This window comes from Cataglyphis hispanica, chromosome 14 (genome assembly GCF_021464435.1).
Source record: "Cataglyphis hispanica isolate Lineage 1 chromosome 14, ULB_Chis1_1.0, whole genome shotgun sequence".
In the NCBI taxonomy this organism is placed as follows: Eukaryota; Metazoa; Arthropoda; class Insecta; order Hymenoptera; family Formicidae; genus Cataglyphis; species Cataglyphis hispanica.
The window spans coordinates 5239403-5257782 of NC_065967.1; the positions used below are offsets into that span (position 1 = coordinate 5239403).

General features: G+C 34.6%; 3 protein-coding genes across 16 annotated transcripts in view; 2 read left to right on the forward strand and 1 right to left on the reverse strand.

The window, feature by feature from the left end:
• LOC126854559 (protein alan shepard-like) overlaps window positions 1-6790 on the forward strand; it is a 38607-nt gene extending 31817 nt beyond the window's left edge. For all 13 annotated transcript variants that reach the window (XM_050601433.1, XM_050601427.1, XM_050601438.1 and 10 more), the window contains one exon: window positions 38-6790. The gene's annotated coding sequence lies outside the window, so the exon portion shown is untranslated. The remainder of the gene's footprint in view (window positions 1-37) is intronic.
• On the reverse strand, window positions 4111-10431 carry LOC126854564 (ribosome biogenesis protein WDR12 homolog). Its single transcript, XM_050601444.1, has 9 exons — window positions 10273-10431; window positions 10106-10191; window positions 9603-9834; window positions 9349-9489; window positions 8969-9144; window positions 8632-8705; window positions 8297-8543; window positions 7813-7945; window positions 4111-7453 (listed from the first exon to the last, which is right to left on the reverse strand). The coding sequence occupies exons 1-9, from the start codon at window positions 10338-10340 to the stop codon at window positions 7315-7317; spliced, it is 1296 nt and encodes a 431-aa protein (XP_050457401.1). The 5' UTR covers window positions 10341-10431; the 3' UTR covers window positions 4111-7314.
• A 269-nt stretch (window positions 10432-10700) lies between these two features.
• Window positions 10701-15505, forward strand: LOC126854557 (armadillo repeat-containing protein 5). 2 transcript variants are annotated; one of them, XM_050601422.1, is made up of 6 exons: window positions 10701-11229; window positions 12013-12233; window positions 12597-13337; window positions 13481-13680; window positions 13824-14094; window positions 14211-15505. In XM_050601422.1, the coding sequence occupies exons 1-6, from the start codon at window positions 10957-10959 to the stop codon at window positions 15172-15174; spliced, it is 2670 nt and encodes an 889-aa protein (XP_050457379.1). In that variant the 5' UTR covers window positions 10701-10956; the 3' UTR covers window positions 15175-15505. The 2 variants fall into 2 exon arrangements, with proteins under 2 accessions (XP_050457379.1, XP_050457380.1); XM_050601423.1 differs by having other exon boundaries at window positions 11101-11229; window positions 11999-12233.
• Window positions 15506-18380: the final 2875 nt, after the last annotated feature.

Genomic DNA, 18380 nt, shown 5'->3' on the forward strand with positions numbered 1-18380 from the left:
AGGATGACATACTAAAGCGATCTTTCGGATTTTGCAGATGTACGATCACGCTAAGAGTTACATAAGTTAGAAAAGGCATACTGATAGAGAGAGAGAGACGCATCAAGAGACACGCGTAGAATGAGCGACAGCAATCGACACCGAGCGGGATTATACTAAGAAGAATATAGATTTGAAACAAAAACTACATTACGTAACGGATAAGATTCTTCCTCACGATAAATTGACTTGCCAGCGATGTTTTATACGTTTTATCCATCAGTAAATAGGGGAAAGTAGTTGATATTTTGCAACGAGTAGGCAGAATGAATGTTGAAAGAATGTGTAAGCGCGAAAGAGAGCGAGTAAAGAGAGAGAAAGACAGAATAGAATTGAAAAAATAGAGGAGAAAAAAACATGAGAGTGATCACGTGTCATCCGTGCGGATTAGCATGTGCTTCCGCACTGATATGGCTCCGTTAAAACTATCTATATAACGGTAATAACACATACACTCCCATGTACATACATAGATACACAGAGAGAGAGAGAGAGAGCGATACACACACATATACACACAGTGACAAAAAAGTTATTTACGAAGGGCAGTTTAGTGTCAAGCTGATAGGCTTCCATGATGTAACTTTAGGTATTACATTTACTAAGAACAGATGAGACAGAAATTGATCGAAACTGATCTTGAGAACTCGAGAATATGAATAAGTATTTTAACGAGTAAGAGAGAAAGAGAGTATGTGCGTGTGCAAATTGTAAGGGAAAAAAACGAATAAAGGAGAAAAAAAGGTAATGCTGCTCAGAAATATATAAAGAAGAAATTTCTTAAGGAAAATTCCTAAGGAAAATTCTTCCTAAAGACATAATAGTAAATGATAATACGGAGAGAGAGAGAGAGAAAGAGAGAGAGAGAGAGAGAGAGGGAGAAAGATGGTGAAAGAAGGGAGAGAAAGACAGAATGCGCTACTTCCAAATGATAGGATGATTGACAGATATAACATCGAGAGGAGAAATTTGAAGATTCAGAATTATGACTGCAAATTTCGAAAATGGCGCTCATTTGTGGAATTTCTTTGTTAAGAACGTGCTTGGAAGCACGCATTTTCCATGAGAGCGTACACTTCACCCACAGATCTATATTTCACATACAGATTACATAGACTACACAGATACACCGACAAAAACACACACTATTGTTTACGAGTTCACGTGTTCTCTTTTCGGGTTTTTCTTTTTTTCTGTTTTGTTAAGATGTTCAGAGACATTCCACACCGGGCATATATGAGCACATCGTCGCGTAAAGTTTTTTTTTAAATGATATTTTTGCCTTTTTTTGTAAGGATAAATTATTATTACAATTTAACAAAAAAAACTTTTTTTTCGAACGCCCGAAAGAGGCTAATCATTTTCTGTTTTTTTCTTTTATGAATATTACTCTGGTTCTTAAATTGTTTCATCACGTTAGTTTTAAAAAATTTGATTAAAATTGCAAAAAAAGCTATTTGAATATATTTTATTGTATTATACTTAATTGTGATTTGCAAAAAAACCTTTTTTAACACGGCACATACCGTAGCAATAAATAATAAAATATATGAAAATAGTCTGTTTTTGCAACTTTAATCATAAATTTCTGAAAATTAATAATTTCTTAGAATGTGATATGATGGAGCAATTTTTGAAAATTATATTCAGCATAAAAGACGGAAAATGGTTATTCTTTTTCTTGCTTTTTTCTTTGTTAAATTATACATAGCTTCTCAAGACAAATTGGAAAGAGAAAAATTACGACAATAAAATTTTGTTTGTAAAATGTAAAGGAAAATTTTCCGGGTATACTGGATATAATTATTGTGCGAAAAACGAAAGAAAAACATTCTTTGTATTATATTTATGATGATTATGCTACGGATCAATATTGATTTTTAATTGTACAGTTTAAATACAAATTTTTTTTAGAATCGTGCCTTTGCAGACAGATCCGTAAATGAGAGAGAAAAAAGGAGAAAAAGCGCGAAAGCGAGTAAAAGATACAAGAAAAAAGAAATTGTTATAATATATTTTTACGTATCGATAAATTCAGATGCGACACCAAATTTGGTTTTCTAGTTAATATATCTGTAATTGTTTTCACGTTATAAATATCTTTATATACATTTGTTTTCGTTATCAATTTGATAGATTTTGTACGTGTAATTGCATGCATTATCGAACGTAATTGTCGGACTGTAAGAAAGAAGAAAAATAGACATACGCGTATATCACGGGCAGTCCATATTAATAATAAAGATAAAAAAAAATCTCTAAGAAAAATCAAATCAATCACTGCGATGAATCAAGAAAGAGAGCGCGAGATAACGAGAGAAAGGAGAGGATGGGAGTATGCTTGAGATAGAAAGAGAGAGAGAGAAAAAAAATAATAAAAATGGATTTGTTACACAAGACAAGTATAACTAGAGTGTAAATTAATTTATTTTATCGAGGAAACGCGCGTTACTGTCGAAAAATGAATAGACGAAGAAGCAAGGATAAAGATGCATCGATCTACAATCGTACACACATGTATACGTATACACATGTATACGTATACACATATACACACGCGCGTACGCGTGTTCAAACAGATCGAGTAGAAAAAAAAGAGAGTAATCGAGACGATATTTTGTCATTTTTCAAGATGTTAAAAATTAATAGTTGTAAATAAATCATAAAGTAACATCGCACGAAAATATTCGTCAGATGATCAATCAAAGAAAAGTTTCGATCTTTAAGAAGGTTGAAGATCTTTAGAACATTGTTACGCGACTTTGCGCGATAACTCTGTATTTGCTAAAATAAGTATATTTTGCCAAAAAAAAAAAATTGAAAAAATTTGCGAAGGTAAATTATTATATTATTTGGATTCATTAAAAGCATCATGTTGCCCGTTTGAGTCTTGATTATTCTCACGTTACATCTACGTCCAACGAGATCTCCATCTCTTTCCCCTCTCCTGTGAACGCCTCCTCTCCTGTACTCATCACTGTCATCATTTGTGCAGCCGGCAGAGTTTTCTATTGTCTGACGTGGAATTGACAGTCAAGGATCGAGTGAAAGAGCGAAAGAGAGGGAGAAAATGTAGAAAAGCTTTTTACCAAAAATATGCGAGAGCTGCAGGCTATTCGCGCGACATATAAGAAAATGATGAAGGAGAAATGACGATGGCAGCAAGCACAGGTAGTTAGAGTTTTAGAAAGAGAGAAAGAACGAACGAGCGAAAGAAAGCCGAGTCGTGTAGTTATTATTATAATATTACAATAATGACGATGTATTATTATAATTAACGATTTACTATTATTGATGTCATCTAAACGTATGAAAGATTTTTACACTGTTGAGACTTGAAGTAAATAATATATTTAGTTTATTTTGGTACATCACGATTTGATGACGAGAGAGTGAGAGAGATAAATTGAAAAAAAAGGAGGTGAAGAAGTAGAGAGGCGAAGTACGAGCTATTTTTTAAGAGACAGACTTATTACTCGATTTGACTCCACATATTAAAGTAAAAAGTAAAAAAAAACAGAGGGTAAGTGCGAAAGAGAGAGTGAGTGCGAGATAAAGAGTGTGTATGAGTGAAAGAGAGAGAGAGAGAGAGAGAGAGAGAGAGAGGGGATATAAAGCCGAGATGGAAGTGAGAATGAGAGGAGCATCTAGCGAGTGCGTATAGTGTATTTGTTGCACAAGGCGAGATTGTCACCAATTGACTGACAAAAAAATCCATATGTGATTTTAATAGTAAATTTTGAGAATTTTACTAAATAGACTTGTATACAACTAAAAAAAAAAAAAAACTAAAGTAATTATCGTGACCGACCAAACGAAAAAAAAGAAGAGGGAGAAAGTGAGTTAACAGAGCAGCATTAATAGTTGCGCCGACCCGTTTAGAAGGGGATGAGGACGCACTGTAATGCGTCTCCAACATCCTCAAATACAGGCAAGAAAATTCTGTAAGAAGATAGAAAGAGAGAGAGATGGAAAAGAAGGGTGGCCGGCAAAACGAAGCGAGAGAAAAAAAGCGATCGTGAGCGAGAGCGCATAATTATTGTGTACAGAGAACGCGCATAGAGACGCGTCTTTTCTTTTTTGAGCGCGCGCGACAACGTGTCTCGCGTAGATAGTTAGAGTTGAACTGAATGAAAAGGAAAAAAAATCCTTAGAATTAAGGCGAGACGTGTGCGAGTGAACGACGAGCACTCGCTCGAATTAGGAGATAATAGGAACGGGGCGATCTTTTATCGGCTAAGTTTACAACGGTAGTTAGGTAGAACAATAGTTTAGCTATAATATAGTAATAGTTAGGATACGAATACATATATAAATATATGCCTCTCATTTCCCGTGTCTACCTGCCATCCCTCCGTGTTACCTTATCGCGGACACGAGAGCTCAGGGAGAGCGAGACACGGGCATGGGGCACCGTTCAGCCTATGCACCTCGCACCCGTCAAGACTGACTGGCTATTCATATTTTAATTGATAAATATATATATATATATTATTCTACAGTATATATATATACATATGAGCGCTATACTTGTATAATTGTATAAATAGTAAGGAACTATTTGCTTGCTGCGCACCGCGGGTCGGGTGCGTGGGCTGGCCGGATGTGGGCTTTTGAATTTGAATCACGATAGGGCGTGGGAGCTCGCGTGGAATTTCGCACGGCGAAGACAAGTCGCCACACCTCATCCCCCTTGCCCCACAATCTAGAGCCGATATTATTCTGGAGGATTAAGATTTCGGCGCGCAAAAAAAAACGATCCTCATAGTCTCCCTTGTGGTGTATAATATCGGTGTCACGAGACGTCAGAAGCGAAAAATCATATGAATGTTTTTTTTCCTCTTCCTTGTACGATTCTTTGCTTCTAACGTGAAGCTTTTGTCGTGAAAGAGCTCGCGAGCTTCCCCGCAGTCTATGGCCACCACCAACATGGGTTTTCCGGCAAGAAAGCGGTTCTTGCTGCTGCGGACGATGCTGCTTTCCAGCGTAAAGCTTTCTCTAGAATTATAGCATAGAAACTTTTTTAGATTAGACATACTGTAGTCGATAGGCTCTGATTGTAGAAAAAAAGTGGATGTGAGAGAGGGAAATTGAGAGCGAGGAGAGAACGAGACGAAAAGATGTAGGATGTTTTTAAGTAAAAATAATGTTTAGTCGAGATCGGCTTAAGAGAGCGAATGCGTGCGTTTGTTGCGTGCGAGAGTGTGAGTGAATTAGCGATAAAAGCGAGGTCCGAGGTGAGACTAGATCATCGTCTTGTACTTCGATTTGTACAGTCCTTAGTTTTCCAAGTTTTTAAGTTATTGTTTTACACGTGTTTGTTAAGCGACATAGTTGTAATTAGTCGACATCTCTGTTTCTTCTTCCACATTTCCTCCTCTCCCCCTCCCCCCGCCGGCCGATGTATCTCCGCGCCCCACACCACTCTTTGTCTCTTGTTTTCTTTTTGCATTTGTATTCCGCTCGTCCTTCGTGCTCGGCGACGAACGAACTCTCGAACGAAGGAAGCGGGACTTGTGTGTGCGTAATGTAATACACTACGATGGAACGAGAAAAAAAAAATGAGAGACACGTACCCCGTGTACCGCTTATTTTGCGTCGTCTTTCCAAGGTTGGCCAGAGACGGAGAGAAAAAGCGCAGTAACACAGAAAAACGGGGAGAAAAAAACTGATGTCGTCGGACGCTGGAGTCTCTTTTTAAATCCGTGCGCGAGGATCAATTTGTAGAATTTCGAGTACTTTTAAGGCAGAGCTGAAGAAATGGCGTTTTAGCATGTAATGTGAAGAAAAAAAAAAAATCTTTAGACGTTAAGGCAAGTTGTGTCATAGCTAGTTAAGAGATCTAGGGAGACTCTTAGGAAGTCGAATAGGTGCTGTAATAAAACAAAGTTTAACAAGAAACAAGTCAGAATTAGATTTTTCATGAATAAAGAAAAAAAAATAATGAAAAAAGCTCGAAGATGAACGTAAAAGGGGGATGGGAGGGGGGAAACGTAACACACGCGACGACGACGACATATGGAGCATAAGCCACTAAAAAGTGCCCTTAGTTTATTTTGGATCGTTTAAAAAAAACGCTAGTCTTTGTGTGAGAAGAGATAACGTGGGAATTTTTAGATAGAATCTTCGGAGAATAAACAAGCAAACAAATGAAAAAAAAAGAAGAAAAAACTGGAAAAAGGACAAAAAAAAGAAGAGCCGAAGAAAAATCGCGCGCGACGAGAAAATATTGCGAGCAGACGAAAAAACCGACGAGAGAATGTGTGAGCGAAAGTGAGAGAGTAGGAGCGTGTGCGCGTGTGTGTACGTAGGTGTATGCCATAAACTTCAAAAAAGGGGGAAAAAAAGAAAAAGCAGAAAGATAACGCGTACTCAAAAAGAGAACCATCATCTGCCTATTTTACATACAGAAGACTACAGCGCACACTTGTGTGCAGAATATACACACACACACACACACACACACAGAACTTGTACAGAAAGAAAAAGAGGGAAAAAGAATGCGCGCGCTATTGCGAGGGTGCACGCTCTCCGCTGCTCCTGTATTATTAACGCATACACCCTAAATGTGTGTCTCTGCTATAGGGGCGTGCACACTTGAATCGGTGGTCTTTTTAGAATTACACGAGTAATGAAGAAACGGTTTGGTAAATAATTAAATACTTCGCGATGCGGGGAAGCGAATTTCCCAAATTCGTCACGATTATCGTCCCTTATTTTTGATCAATAAACGATCTGTTTTGGGGATTTATGCCGAGCGACAAGATTCTCTTACTTTACCTATCCGGCACGAGTTACTTTGACGAGGAGAGAGAGAGAGAGAGAGAGAGAAGAAACGGAAAGGCGCTGATTTAGGAATAGCGTGTTCTTAATCAAAAGATGCCGCAATATTAAAATCAATTATAATATTTTTTTACCGTTATATCGATCTTGGTTTTCACACGTGATACAACAATGTGATTAAATACAATCAATTTCTTGATTCAAGATAGTACTCTCGTTTCCAATGAGAAAATCGATAAATACATATCCATAACAAATACAAAGATTCTTAAAATAAACGCACAAATTATATACATAATTGGTGCTAAAACGGTAAAGATCGCTTTTTGCGTCTCAATTTATTAATCGTACTAAGTATTTTTCAGATGTCAAAATTATTTAGTATTAATATTATGAATTTTCATACCTAAATTATTCACGAGCAATTTCTCGATTATTTCTGTGTCGATTGTACCTTTGCTTTATACCACTTGTGTTATATTATATTTATAATTAGCGCGCTACATGCTTGGACTTGAATATCCTTAAAGTGTTATCCGCACCACCGGAGGTTATCAATTCAGGATTCGACCAGTCGCAGCTAAGGACCTTGTCTTCGTGTCCCATGAGATCAAACAGCGGTGTTTTAGGGCTGGAATACGATCATAAACGTTAATGCATAAATCTAGTACTAGATATAGACAAAACTGTTCCACTTTTCCAATTTACGTCCGGAGACTTCGTATTTTTATATTCTCTCATATATATGTTTCTTACATTAAATGTCTGAATGTTAACGTGTAATTTTAATTCAAAGATAACTCTTCTTTAAACAACAATTTTATAATTTTTAATATTTAATTATATAATTATTAATTTATATTAAAATGGCAAATTCTAATTCTCTGCAAAATCGGTGCTTAAAATTCGATTACGCAACCAAACAAAAATTCGGAAATTTCTATATTTTTTTTAAGAAATGCACATTGTATGCTATTGTCTGTAACTAACCTTCTGGTGTCCCAGAACTTGACGACATTATCATAGCCTCCCGAGATGAAGAGATGTTCGTCTACGGTCGACCAGCGCACTGATGCTACCCACTGTGTGTGAGAGGTAAACTTGGTTTTCAAAACAGTACCCTCTAAAATCGTAATAACACAACATAAATATATAGTCTGAAATATCTATTCATTAGATGTCAAATTAATAAAAAGTTTTGAAAATGAAAAATTAAAAAATCCGATTAAAAAAATTAACCAAATTTTCTACGTTAATTCAAAATCAGAAAAATTCAATATCGATTTAATTTTATAGATAAAATATGTAAGTTGATTTTACATTAAAGATATTTCAATGTTTTTCAATATCTTCCTCAATGTTTGTAAACATATGTAAGTTGATTTTATTTTGAAAATATTTTAATTTTTTTAAATATTTCCCTCAATATTTATAAACACATCGATAGTATGAATTATGTCGAAACTTTAAACACCTGTAGATCTCGGGTCATACAGTCTCACATGTTGATCAGCCGATCCTGTTATCACAGTGCGTGACAATGGCGAGTAATCAATATCGAAGAAACATTTATCGCCATGGATTTCGTGTTTGATACCGCCCAATTCCGAATCCCAGATCTTTATGGTGTGATCCCACGAACTTGTTATGATTTCTGTTTTGTCGGACCACACAATCCCGCTGATTGCTTGTTTGTGTCCTTTCATCGCGCGTTTTGGAGCCTGGAGTAAAACGACATGATAACCACGAGGGATCAGGATAATATTTTAACACAAATTTTTTTTAAATTTCTTAGTTTGCGTTTCTTACCTTCGTTTTACTAACGTATTCTAATCTTGCCTTTTTCGATGCCGATTCCCCATCATTATCTTCTTCTTGTGTAGCTTAATTAGAAAAAGAGAGATTATTAATTGTCATTTCATGCGACTAGTCGTTTATTGCCAACTTACATCTCTATTTATATTGTTTTGTAGTAAATATTTTTTCAAATCATTTTAAAATTGATATTTTTTTAAACAAAAAAGTTTTTTGTATCACAAAGCCATATATCGCATTTCCATTTACAATAAAAAAATAAAGATTAAGACTTTTATTTAAAAAAACTAAGTAAATTAAGTAACTCGATTTTTTATATTAGTCTACTTACACGTTGACCATATAAGGAGCATATTGTCCCAAGCACCAGTTGCCATTAATGTTTTGTTGTGGTTTACACTAACTGCTTCAACGCTTCTTTTATGTCCTTTGCAAACATGTACACACTCCACAGAATTCTTTATTATATCCCAATTCCATATCATGCATGTCTGGTCCATCGATGCACTGTATGTGCATATATTTATAAAAATCATTATTAACTATTCTTTATCTTCTGATATGTTTGAACTTTTTTTAAATGTTTTAAATACATTTGGGCAAAAAATTGAACATTTGTATCATAATTAATAATTTATATGTGTATAAAAAAATATAAATATGAAATTCATAGAAAGAATATACACAATTGCGGTATTTTCAAAGAATTACCTGACAAAGGAAGCTTTATCATTGTCGAGAGATATCCAGGCTACCGCTTTGACAGGAGACATATGTCCAGGAATCACAAAACGATGTTTACCTTTCAAAGTCCAAATATGCAGTTTATTATCATAAGTACCAGTTAGGATCCTAAATAGAATAATTGAAAATGTTAATATCTCAATTATAAATATATAAAAAAAAACAGAGAATACACTTTTTGTCTTTTATTTTTAAAATTTTATAGTCTTAAGAAGCCCAACCATTTTCCGCAAACAGCGACAGCTGATACCCAATCATCGTGTATTAAACAATCCTTTGGTTCTGGCAAGGGATGCTTCTCTATATATTCCACATCTATCACCTCTTCTACACAAACTCCCCTGTCTGCGATATGTTCTGCCAAGGGTGTACGCAAGAATTGTGAACAAACTAAGAAATCAAATTCCACTTGGATATCATGCGGATATTGTTCATCTTGGATATCATTCGATTCTGCAAACAATCAGACATTATCGACACTGTCTTACGAGTAATTCTTAGATGAATACTTAGATGACGTATAAAAATTAACTTTACATAAAATTACTTTTTAGAATTGTCCATATGTATAGGAAAAGCACGCGATATATATATATATACTTTAATACTAAATAGTAACATATATTAAATAATTAATAATCGAGAATCATTTGAAGAGAAATAACAGTTTGTACATTAAATAGATTAAAGCAAGTAACTTTCACACGAAAACTCTCTTCCTCACCTTTCAAAAGTTCATTTATTATAGTATTCAGTTCACTGCTCACTATGGAACTGTGCACTGATAGGGGATAATCCGGTACTGCATATCTGAAAAGATATTCACAAACTAAGATTTGTTATCAAATTCATATAAACTCGACGAATATATGAGAAAAAATCAGTTTTTACCGCTGTTGCTTGGTTACAAAACGAATTTGTATTTGGCTATCATTCTTATCAGAACGCACATGCTCCATCGTGGTCGATCGTGGAAAAGCGGGTGCGGATACTGATACTGATACCAGCTACACGAGCACACTTGCTCTTAGATTCGGATATGAATGAATTAAAATCGGTCACGTGTGAGAGAAGAAGTGGGGAGCAGATATTGAAACCACGTGCGCATGCGCGTGTAAATTTTTCTCTCTTTTTCCTTTCCTTTACAGTTCATCGCGCTCCAACTTTCACGCCTAGTTTTCGCATCATCGTGTTACATAATTAATGGCGAGTCAGCTTTCACTCGCTACTTCGAAATGGCGGGATATTCGAAATTAACAAGAGCGAGACTTGGAATAATTATGTCAAACTCCTCGAGATCCTAAGATCTCTTTTATTCGCACGTATTACGTGCTTATAAATCTTCCTGCCCGCCGTGACCGACATCCAGACTATCGGATCTTCGGAAAAGCGCGCGTTTTATCGACCGCGATAATTGACGTAATCCACCTGTCAACGTCGAGCGTAGCGCGCTCGGTGCCACGCGGCGCGACGAACAAGAGCGTGGATTTGGCTTTGGCTCGCTCGGGCGATTTTGAGGTTATGTCAGCCGACAGATATTCTCGATTTTCGTCGTGATTGTGTCGGGATATCGCGATGTCGGTGCCGAAAGTGCCGCGGAAGGACACGACGGACGAGTGCCCGATCGCACCCGACCTGGCGAGACATTTCCGGGCGAACAACAAGAGTGGCATCGTCAGCTGCCTCGCCCAGCTCAAGAGCGACCCTAAACGATGCAAGGAGTTCGCTACGCGGAGCAGCAGCCTCGATATTCTCGTCCAGCTCCTGCGCTGCAAGAACGATGCAATAGTAAACATGAGCCTGAGCATACTCGCGGACGCTTGCATGTCCTTTGACGTCAGGGAAAAGGTATGTCCTTCGCTTCTGTTTGTAGTAATGTACTTGATTGATCATTCCTGTAAAGTACACTGCGTAGATCAGGGGCGTAAATAGATTTTATATTCAAGAGGCGTCAAAAAAAAATTTTATTTAAAAATAAATTAAATTAATAATAAAATTTAAAGGTAGAAAGAGCGAACGATTTTCTTCGATTTCTTTAATATTATGATTTTATGATTTTTGATAAGTAGACAAGGTGGGCCCAAACGACTTTAAGATTTTATAGGAAATTAATTCTGAACAAAAAGTTTTCCATAAACATGAATCGAAAAATGCTTCTTTAAAAAGTTAGCGTCCAAAAATCACGGATATTTTATATATTTTTTACAAATCAGGGAAAATACGTATTTTTAAATAAAAAGTACCGAAGGTTTTTGAAAAGTTTCGATTTCTCGAAACTTTTTTTCCGAAATAAATTTCTTATAAAATCTCAAAGTCTGGTTGGAATGTTTGAGCTCACCCTGTATATTTAATGATGATGATAATATTGATGAAAATATGTCTACTTCTACAAATGAAGAAATTTCAAATTGAGGTATAGAGGAAAAGATGTAGTGATAAATTTTGCTACTTTAAAGCAATGATATATAAAAAATTTGTTATGACACAAATGAGTACTATAGTCTAACTTGACTTTAAACAAAATTGAATAACATTCATGTTCATACCTGCAGTATTTTTACATTTATGTCATCATTTATGTCATATATTAATAAAATATCTGTTCACTGTCTGACAGATCTAAAATTTCAGATAAAACACAGCAAAATTGGAATTAATGTAGTACTTATAATAAAAAATCTCAAACTGGACACTAAGCTGCATTGCCGTGCTTGCAGACTGGTCAGTAACTTGTCCGAATGTAGGTGGCATGTCAAAGAATTATGCGATGCTGGAGTATTGAAAGCACTTATGCCACTCCTAATATTAAAAACCAATATGCAAACTTATTGCATGGCCATTAGAGCTGTGAGGTAAAATTATTCTTTTTCTAATCATTTCTTCTTGTGTAATTACATTTATTCTAAAATATAATATTTTTTATCTATATTATTTTTTCAATTGTATTTATATAAATTCCATGTATATAAATACTTATATAGAAGAAAAAAATTCCAAGATTAAATGCTAAATTAATATTAACATTTAAATACTATGTCTTACAAATTTTTATAATTATATATCATTAATATTTCATGATTCTAATTATTATGAGATATTATCTATTTTTAATTACTTTAAATAGAAAAATAATTTATTTATTAATGTTTTATGCATTTATGTGCATGTGTTTAATACTACAATTATTAATTTATTTATTTTAATTACATTTGCAGGAATATCTGGAATTTTTATGTACATATCAGAGAAACAATGATCGAATTGCAGATTATCAAACTGGTTACTCAATTATTCGTTAAGGCTGAAGAAAAATCTTATGAGAATACTAAGTACACCGAATTGGTGGATGCATGTTTGAAGGCTATGTACGCGTTTCTTGTCACCCTGGATCCGCGTTGCGGCGAGCAGATGCAGGTAGATAAGGACAAGCAAGGTTACAAGTGTCTCATGCGATGTTGCAACAAGGGAAATAATAAAATGGCTATCAAATGCCTCTATATTCTCTGCCAAATAGCCGAATGTCGATTGGATTTAGGCATTTCCGGCACGGTCGAGGAGATCATAACTTTGATTAACTCACTGGAGAGCGGTTCTAAGGAACAATTGTACAAAGAGATATTAATTAGTCTGTGCCTGTTCTGTCGAGAATCGGTAAATCGGAACAAGGTCAAAAACAGCGATGGATTGCAGCTGATCATAGCATTGCTGAACAATTCCAAGCACAAACATTATCATTCTGCACTGTTACAAGCTCTCGCACAATTTATCTATGACGATACTGCTCTCGAAATTTTGGCCAAACATGGTATATTGGATATCTTGGTGGCAAAATTGAAGGACGTGATTGCTATAGCGGTGGACGATGACAAGAATAACGCATCTAGAAAACGTTTCAGCGATTATCCGCCCGAATACCAAAAAACGCCTTTGAAGTACACTCGGACTTATGCGGAAAGGTGAAAAAAATTGCAGAATATTTATTGAATACTCATTAAGATGAAATATCAGAATCTACAAACGATGATTCTGATAAGAATATATTAGGCAATTGACTTTTATTTTTCTAATCGGAATTAATTAAAATAATTTGTTGTTTTAGACCGTCCAGGTTTAGTATGGATTTTTATCGCGACGACTGGAGTCCGAGAAGTTTCACGAGTGCCTCCTCCTCGTCGCCACCAAGCACACCGCCCTTGCCGCTTTGTTCCGATTCCAATCCGGAAACTGACGACACCGAAGATAACGACATTTACAGTCCGATCTGCAGTGACACCGAATGCGGTGACAATGACGAAGACGGTACAAGTTATATTTATTAGTTCTCTATTGACATAATTTTTTATTTAGTTACATGTGAGGTGATTTAAATTTTATGTAAAAAATTTATCTGAACTCGAATACAATTTATTCATCTTATTAATATTTCATTGCTACATTGCTAGAGGAAACAACTTCTTTAAAGAGTTACAAATCGTTGACAACTACCGAAGCCGATTTCGATTCACTCTCAACTAGTTCCGAGGCTCCCAGCAAGATGAATGCTTGTGAATTCTATACGTTGGTGTTATTCAACAGTTTGAGTTTTTACCCAATCGACGAGTTAGCCGATTCTAAGATCATCAAACCGCTGACGAATTATATAAAATATACGAAGAAACAAAACCTCCAAAAGTACCGAGTCACCGCGATAAAAATATTAATGAGGATAATGAGGTAAGAGATCTGTCAAAAAAGAAATTCCGTCACTTTTTAATTCGAATTTGTTATTTTAGAATGATTTTATCTATCGCGTGTATTGAATTTCTAACATCTCTCAATTTTTTTTCCAGTAATACGGCGTATTTTCTACCGCTGCTGAAACAGGGCCTGGTATTTGATCTGCAGACTCTGCCGGAAGCGGAGGATTGCACGCGGCGTTTACGCATGGTGGCGGAGACCGGCGGCGCCATCGGTCAGCTATCGTTTATATTGCTACGCGGAGAAGACGAGCAAAAGCTGCTGACCGCGGTGTCGATACCGCTTCTCATAAAGACACATCACAATCTTAAATGTTTATTGGACAAATATGGCGGACTGCAGTTAATATTCCGCTTGCTCGCGGAATCGTCTCACGAACTTCACGAATCAGCGATCTGGTCGATCTGCCAATTGGCGAGGACATTGCAGCTCTATCCGGCCGATCCGTCGATTACAGTCATAAAATCACTGAAGGCCAGCGATTATACGAGATTATCTCTCGACGAGACGACGGATCACGCGAAGCCTACAGTATCGTCGATGGTAACATTTGAATTAGATGATGGCACGACAGTAGAGGCGTGTAAGCGATTACTATGCCGGCGCTCGGACTTTTTTTCTGCCATGTTAGAAGGCAGCTTTAGTGAGTCGGGTAAGAGACGAGTGCGATTAAAGAATACTTCGCGCGACGGCCTAAACACATTGATACTAGCAGCAAATGGTGCCGCCTTAGAACGCGAAAACATTGAGTCATTGTTGGACGCGACAGTATTAGCCGATAAATATCTCATGTCGGATCTTTTGGACGCGTTGACCGAGACCTCCTTAGCCAAGCTGAATCACGAAAACTTCTGCCGAGCTTGGCGTTGGGCCAAAAGCTATTCATGTCATGAATGGAGGTCCTACTGCATCAAGAGCTTCCTCACAAAGATGTCAAGGAGTGAAACAGTGCAAGCGTTTCGCAATTTCTATACCATCGATATTTTCGATGAATTCTTGCACGAAGTCAGGGACATAATCGAGTATGTGTTGTGCCAAAAGATTAAAAGACATTAAAGACATTAAATGATTCTTGAATTCGGAGCAGTGCAATTATGACAGACATAGAGAATGCTTTGACGATTTCTAAAATAAATCTTGGAAAAACGAATTCTAGATTGAAAATGGAGTAAATTTGTGGACATTGTTACTCTATTTGTTGTATGAATTTCTGAGCAGATTCTTTGCATGAGCTTGTGCCGTAATTTTAATTGCGAAATCGCTCGATAATTATATATATATAATATGTTTGTATCATTATAATCATGTATCTAGATACATAGAAACGAGATGTATACGCATACATTCAAAGCACATTTGTATATAATACAGAAATACTTATTTAAAATCTTATCGTCATATTTATATCATTAAATTTTATTTATATTGCTTTATTACAGTGCTACATTGTAGTCTGCTGCACTGTAAATTCCTTTGCTTCTGTCTTTCCAGAATGTATGCTTTTGTAAGAATAGTTGAAGCGAGACATCTTTGTCACAAAAAAAAGTGTCTGCATGTTTTATATAATAGATTTATATAATAGATATATTTCCAGATTGCATATCGAGATATTTCCACAGCTTATGTATATGCAATTATATATATTACAATTCTTTTTCCGTTTGAAGATAATTAAAGAGTTGACGTACTAGTATATGAGAATACATCGAAATATTAGTTTAATATCAATGTTTTAAGTATTCACAAACAAAATTGGAGCGGGCTTAAAATTATAAGCTTCTTGTTAAAATTTATTTTGTACGTTCTGTCCTGATTTCTGACCAGTATCAGCAAAAAAAAGTTAGATTTAGTCATGCATGCATTTATCTATGATCCTCACACCGGACAAGCTCAGTAAACCTCCCTCAGGTTCCAGTCATAAAGAAAGAATTTACTTTGATCTGATTGATTGAAAGCATACAAATATCCTAACTTTGTCCACCAGACAAAGCGAGTCACAAAAAACGAAATGCAACTCTTGATGGTCCGAAATCAAGATTGAAATGAACAAGATAAATTTTAACAGGAGAAAAAGATACGCACCGGTTATAGTGCTCGGCTGTTAATTAGTCCCGCTCCATTTTGTTTGTAAATATTTTATATCAGTTTCCTACTTCAATTTTTTAATGTTAACTTAATGAAATTTATAATAAAAAATGTTAAAATAATCGAAACTTACAATACTAATAATAAAAACTTACAAATTGTTAATTAATGGAAATAGAAATGGCAATTAGCAGCACAATTAAATTTATTAAGACATCAATATGATACAAAAAAAAATGCGAATGTTTCGATTTTTTTTATGGATCATTTTTAGCACATAAAAAATTAAGATATATGTATAAATAAAAAGGCGGAAGTCAATGTTAAAAATAGAAATCAATAATAAATTCGCAGAATACGTGAGATAATAAAAAAATCAAACACATTGGCAAAAACATATAAATAGAAATCAAAGGCAAAAACTATAAATAGAAAACATTTGTGTCGATGCCTGTAATTTATTAGACGTGTTCCTCCAAGCGCATTAATATAGCATTAAAATATGTGTCGACATACATATATCGACATATATTACTAAATAAAGAAATATATTGTGACACATGTCAGATAATATAACTAATAAATTAAAATAAATTAAAATAAAAATAAATTGAAATAATGCTCGACTTTAACTACAATCTCGTCCAGTCAATTAAAGATTTGATTATATTTAGTTTATTTATTTATATTTTATTTTAATTTATTGATTTTATTATCTGACATATGTCACAACGTACTTTTTTACTGAACATGCTATTTTTGATAGTGCGCTCGATATACGTATATTGACATAACAGTATTAACAGTTTTAACAGTATTATATATTAACGGACTATATAGCGGATCTTATCCTGATCTATATCCTACTCAATGCTAACCATCCGAAGCCTAACCAGCTATTTAGGTAGAAGAAGAAGATCATCCAATCATGATGGGATGCGTCCAATAGATTAAGGATTAAGGGCATTGATACGAAGGTTTTAAATTGATATGTTTTTCAATATTTTATCTTTGACTACAATGACTGATTGATTTTTTTTAACTACTCTCCCATGTGTACGAGTTTATTATCGATACTTGTTTTTTAACATTAATCTTCGCTGCCTCTTTATTTAGATATCTTAACTTTTTACACGCTAAAAATGATTCAAGGAAAAGACTGAAACGTTTGCGTTTCTTTTTGTGCCAATGATATTCGATATTTTATCTTTGACTACAATGACTGATTGATTTTTTTACTCCTCTTCCATGTGTACGAGTTTATTACCGATATTTGTTTTTTAACATTGTTTTCCGCTGCCTCTTTATTTATATATCTTAACTTTTTATGCGCTGAAAAATAATCCAAGGAAAGGTCCGAAACTTTTGCGTTTTTTTTTGTACCATTGATATTTTAATAAATTTATTTGTGCCCTATATTTGCGCTGGCTTTTAATTGCCATTTCTATTTCCATTAATTATTAATTTTTAATTTTTCAGATTCTTTATTTTTTTATCGTATATTAAAATAATATACGATATATATTAAAATAATAGATCGGTCACAATTTATTATTTTGATTACATTTTTAGTTTCTATTTTAAATAACTTATTTTTATAAATAATAATTATTAAATTTTTAATTTTATAATATATATTGCTTTTATATTCAAATATATCTTTATTATTTTTTTTGTAAGAGAAAATTGTTAAACAATTTGTTCTTTTATTTATTATAGAAGGTAAAAAATGGTTAAACAGTTAGCCAAATTTTATTATATAAATCCGTATTCTATATAAATTATTATCACCCTTAAATAAAAAATAACATCCTATAAGAGATTAAAGTACAAATATGAATCTGCTCTTTTCGAGATTTTATTAGAATCTGATGAAGAGACAGAGTGCCAACGAAGAATAAGTCATGAAATTATATTTATATATATGTTCTTTATTTAAGCTACAATATAAGATATTGCAGAATATTGAGGAATTTTTTAAAATCTAAAAATAGGAGCATTTTTAATGGCTTATAGAAGCATTTTTAATGGCTTATAGAAAGAATCTCAATTTACTAAAATTCTTTCGAGACAAAAAGATTTGTGAGACACAATTGCATATAGGAAACTGTCTCATTATGAGTCACAGACATACGTTTATATTTGTGATTAGTGGCATGTCAAATCAATCCTTTGGT

Excerpts from the sequence above, each read along its gene's own strand:
- LOC126854564 (XM_050601444.1), bottom strand. The coding sequence starts at position 10,340 with ATGGAGCATGTGCGTTCTGATAAGAATGATAGCCAAATACAAATTCGT. Across the intron at positions 9,490-9,602 it reads GTCGCTGTTTGCGGAAAATG|GATCCTAACTGGTACTTATG; the intron begins GTTGGGCTTCTT and ends TATTCTATTTAG. Across the intron at positions 8,544-8,631 it reads AATACGTTAGTAAAACGAAG|GCTCCAAAACGCGCGATGAA; the intron begins GTAAGAAACGCA and ends GTTTTACTCCAG.
- LOC126854557 (XM_050601422.1), top strand. The coding sequence starts at position 10,957 with ATGTCGGTGCCGAAAGTGCCGCGGAAGGACACGACGGACGAGTGCCCG. Across the intron at positions 11,230-12,012 it reads CCTTTGACGTCAGGGAAAAG|ATAAAACACAGCAAAATTGG; the intron begins GTATGTCCTTCG and ends CTAAAATTTCAG. Across the intron at positions 12,234-12,596 it reads ATGGCCATTAGAGCTGTGAG|GAATATCTGGAATTTTTATG; the intron begins GTAAAATTATTC and ends TTACATTTGCAG.